The sequence below is a fragment of the Ipomoea nil genome, unplaced genomic scaffold (assembly GCF_001879475.1).
Source record: "Ipomoea nil cultivar Tokyo-kokei standard unplaced genomic scaffold, Asagao_1.1 scaffold3377, whole genome shotgun sequence".
Taxonomy (NCBI): Eukaryota; Viridiplantae; Streptophyta; class Magnoliopsida; order Solanales; family Convolvulaceae; genus Ipomoea; species Ipomoea nil.
In genome coordinates, this window is record NW_017619805.1 from 205,683 (window position 1) to 209,205 (window position 3,523).

At 40.4% G+C, this 3,523-nt stretch overlaps 1 protein-coding gene across 1 annotated transcript; it reads left to right on the top strand.

The window, feature by feature from the left end:
• Window positions 1-351: 351 nt before the first annotated feature.
• On the top strand, window positions 352-1,668 carry LOC109170880. The gene is made up of 2 exons (XM_019320018.1): window positions 352-1,175; window positions 1,515-1,668. The coding sequence occupies exons 1-2, from the start codon at window positions 352-354 to the stop codon at window positions 1,666-1,668; spliced, it is 978 nt and encodes a 325-aa protein (XP_019175563.1).
• The last annotated feature ends 1,855 nt before the right edge of the window (window positions 1,669-3,523 follow it).

A 3,523-nucleotide genomic window follows, 5' to 3' on the forward strand; every position in this document is an offset into this window, starting at 1 on the left:
CCCTGTGGATCGATAACTCGTACTCCGAGAATTATTTGTTTGCAAATATACTACGCATCAGTTACACGCATCACATCTGCCACAATGTTTCTGGGCTGAAGCAGTGCACACAGCGTGTCATACAGTCAATAGAGTCTATCTCAGACCAGGTACGTCTCAGACACCATATGCGATATGGAAAGGAAAGAAGCCTAACTTGAAGTACTTTCATGTGTTTGGAACAAGATGTTATGTTCTAATTGATAGGGAACAAAGAGGAAAGTTCGAACACAAGAGTGATGAGGGCATTTTTCTTGGATACTCTCCAAACAGTCGAGCTTATAGGATCTACAACAAAAGAACTCAATCGTCATGGAATCAGTGAATGTTGTTATAGATGATAATCCAGAAGAATCAGATGAAACATATGTGATTGATCCAGCGACAGATCTCCCTATCAGTGATCCGTCAAAAACATCTGAGACAACCAAACTGTCTGACACACATGAATTGTCAGAAGAAGATAAAGAAAGCCCCGAACAGGAAAACTTACTCTCTGATGGTGATGGAAAGAATAAGCCCACCAGAACTCAGAAAAATCATCCATCAGACAACATAATTGGTGATCCAACAGATGAAATGCACACCAGAAGCCGGATGAGAAGCAATCTGATAGAAATAGCCGGCTTTTCCTATTACACCTTTGTTAAAGCCACTAGAAGTCATGTTACTATAGCTCAGACTTATGTAGATGATATTGTTTTTGGATCTACTCTACAGAAGTATACTGATGACTTAGTGAAAGTCATGAAAGAAGAATTTGAAATGTCCATGGTTGGTCAACTGACTTACTTCCTAGGACTTCAAGTTAAACAGAGTTCTGAAGGATACTTTATCTCACAAGAAAAGTATGCTAAGAATTTGGTCAAGACGTTCGATCTGGAATCATGCAAAACACCCAGGACTCCTATTTCCACCTCCACAAAGATATCAAAAGATGATACTGGTCCTTCAGTTGATTCCACAGTCTATCGAAGTCTGATTGGAAGTCTGCTCTATCTAACTGCCAGTCGACCATACGTAATGTTCAGTGTTGGAATGTGTGCAAGATATCAATCTTATCCCAAAGAGTCACATTTGATAGCTGCTAAACGGATCTTGAAATATATCAAGGGTACAATTCAATATGGTATATGGTATTCCAAGGACAGTGAACTAAGTCTGATTGCATACTGTGATGCTGATTAGGCAGGAAATATTGACGACAGAAAAAGTACATCAGGTGGGTGCTTCTTTGTTGGTAAGAATTTAGTATCATGGCTAAGCAAGAAAACGAATTCAATATCTCTAAGTACAGCTGAGGCAGAATACATAGCAGGTGGAGGATGTTGCACCCAACTGGTCTGGATAAAGCAAATGCTTCTAGATTATGGTTTCACTCAAAGGACTATGATACTTTACTGTGACAATGTCAGTGCAATAAACATTTCAAAGAATCCAGTTCAACATTCCAGGACTAAGCATATTGATATAAGGCATCGCTATATCAGAGAATTGGTAGATTCAAAGGAGATAGAGTTGGAATATATTCAAACAGATAAGCAATTGGCTGACATACTGACTAAACCTCTAGACGCAAATCGGTTTGAGATTCTCAGATCTGCTATGGGGATCTGTAGGATTGATTAGTAAGGCAGAACGGTAACATAGAAGGAGAGTGTATGATGTTCTCGATCTTGGGTCAAAATTACATCCTTGACTTCCTTTTTAATCTCTCTTCTGTTTTTGTTAAGATAATATCTTAACCTTGATTACCAAAATTAAATTGCCTCATTCAAATTTCAAATCTTCCATTTTATCCCTGAGAAGGAGCTATACCGTTGCGTCAATCACATCACAGCTGCATGCATTCTGACAGCCGCATTGAATAGTGTTCATCACCCTTGGGATTATATATTTCATCTAATCGATATTAGTGGAAGAAGAGTCCTAAACACTATTCTGTTCTTTGTTAATCCTCTACTAGTTCTCTGCCTAGGGTTTTTCTATTCTCTTCCCCAAATCTCACAAATATGGCCTATGCAGTAAGGAATATCATTATCAAGTTGGGAAGGAAAACCCACACACCAGAAAATGCAACGAAGCATGTGAAAACACTCCTCCAACTTCCAATGAAGAAGAAGTTGAAACTGGACTCTGCTCTCCGCGATGAAATCATAGTCACGGTGATTTCAGACTACCTTGAGTTTTATGCGGACTGGATGGATGATGATACAAGCAATCTTTTTATGCTGGCCTCAGAAGCAAGTGATGATGTTAGCCCTGCCTCCATTGATGAACCTGAAGATGGAAACCGAGCCGGGGCTTTCCTCCAATATTTTGCACAAAGAGCTCTGGAATCGGAGGAAGTCTCGCGTCGAATGGCAGAAGCTCGCCCTCTCTACCTTCAAGCTACACAGGAAGAAGCCAAACATCGTCTTGAGATTCTACGAAAAAGGTCCAATACTTCTAAAACTCCGATTGAGATATCTCCTGATAAGCCTTCTGAGTTACTTTCTGATGATGTTGAGTCTGTTCTACCTGTTGAAAAATCTGATAATGAAAATACGCTACTGTCTGCTAAGTCTTCTATGTCTGATGATCTACACAAGTTATCTTCTCAAAAATTTGAGTCTGTAAAAATGTTCTTAATAGTGAGTCTGGGGAAAAAGTTTAACAATCTGATAAGGTAGATAATTTGAGTCTGGTTATTTATTCTGCTGATGTTGAGAGATCTGCACTTTCTGTTGTCATGCGTCTGCTGTTGATAAGCCCACTGTGGAGGATTGCCCAGTGGATGTCTCACGCAAGTTTTCTACTGAGATTACTGCTGAACTATCTATGAGCTCTCATCCTTCTAATTCGATTGATGGTGTTCCTGTCTATGCATCCACTACCTTGGCTGAAAGTCTTGATCATATTCGACACTTTGCGGGTTTACCCTCTACCTCTGTGCCTGAACCATACAGAGTCATTCATCTTAATGATCCCTCTGTGCAGATAAACAGTGATGATGAGAAAATTCTGGGAAGTTTACGGTCCACAAGCCCCATCCTCTGATCCCATTGGGTCCCTTACAGTGGAAGAGACGGCACATCCAGATTACACTACCTTCAGAATTAGAGAGGTTTCCAAACTTCTTGCATCTTCATCTGCTCCTGTGTCTGAGACAAGCAACTCTGTTTCTCCGAGTCCCACTGAACATTCTCTTGCTAGAGAAAGAAGAAAGTCCAAATGCAAAGGTGTCCCAGAAAAGGTGGCTGCGGAAACTGGTGATGATAATATTGAATCTGTTCAACCAGAGAAAAGACGAAGATCAGCCGAGTCAGAGAAGGCTGAAAGTGACCCACCAATCCAGCAAGTGTTTAAAACCTTGAGATCGTCAGTCAAGAATAAGGCTCCTGCAATTGTTTCAACCACTACAACCAGAAAAATGAAAGCTACAACAAGGTCAAGAGGAAGGAGTGTCACTCCCGATTTACAAACTACTTATGACAGTCCTGAT

Excerpts from the sequence above, each read along its gene's own strand:
- LOC109170880 (XM_019320018.1), top strand. The coding sequence starts at position 352 with ATGGAATCAGTGAATGTTGTTATAGATGATAATCCAGAAGAATCAGAT. Across the intron at positions 1,176-1,514 it reads ACAATTCAATATGGTATATG|GCATCGCTATATCAGAGAAT; the intron begins GTATTCCAAGGA and ends TATTGATATAAG.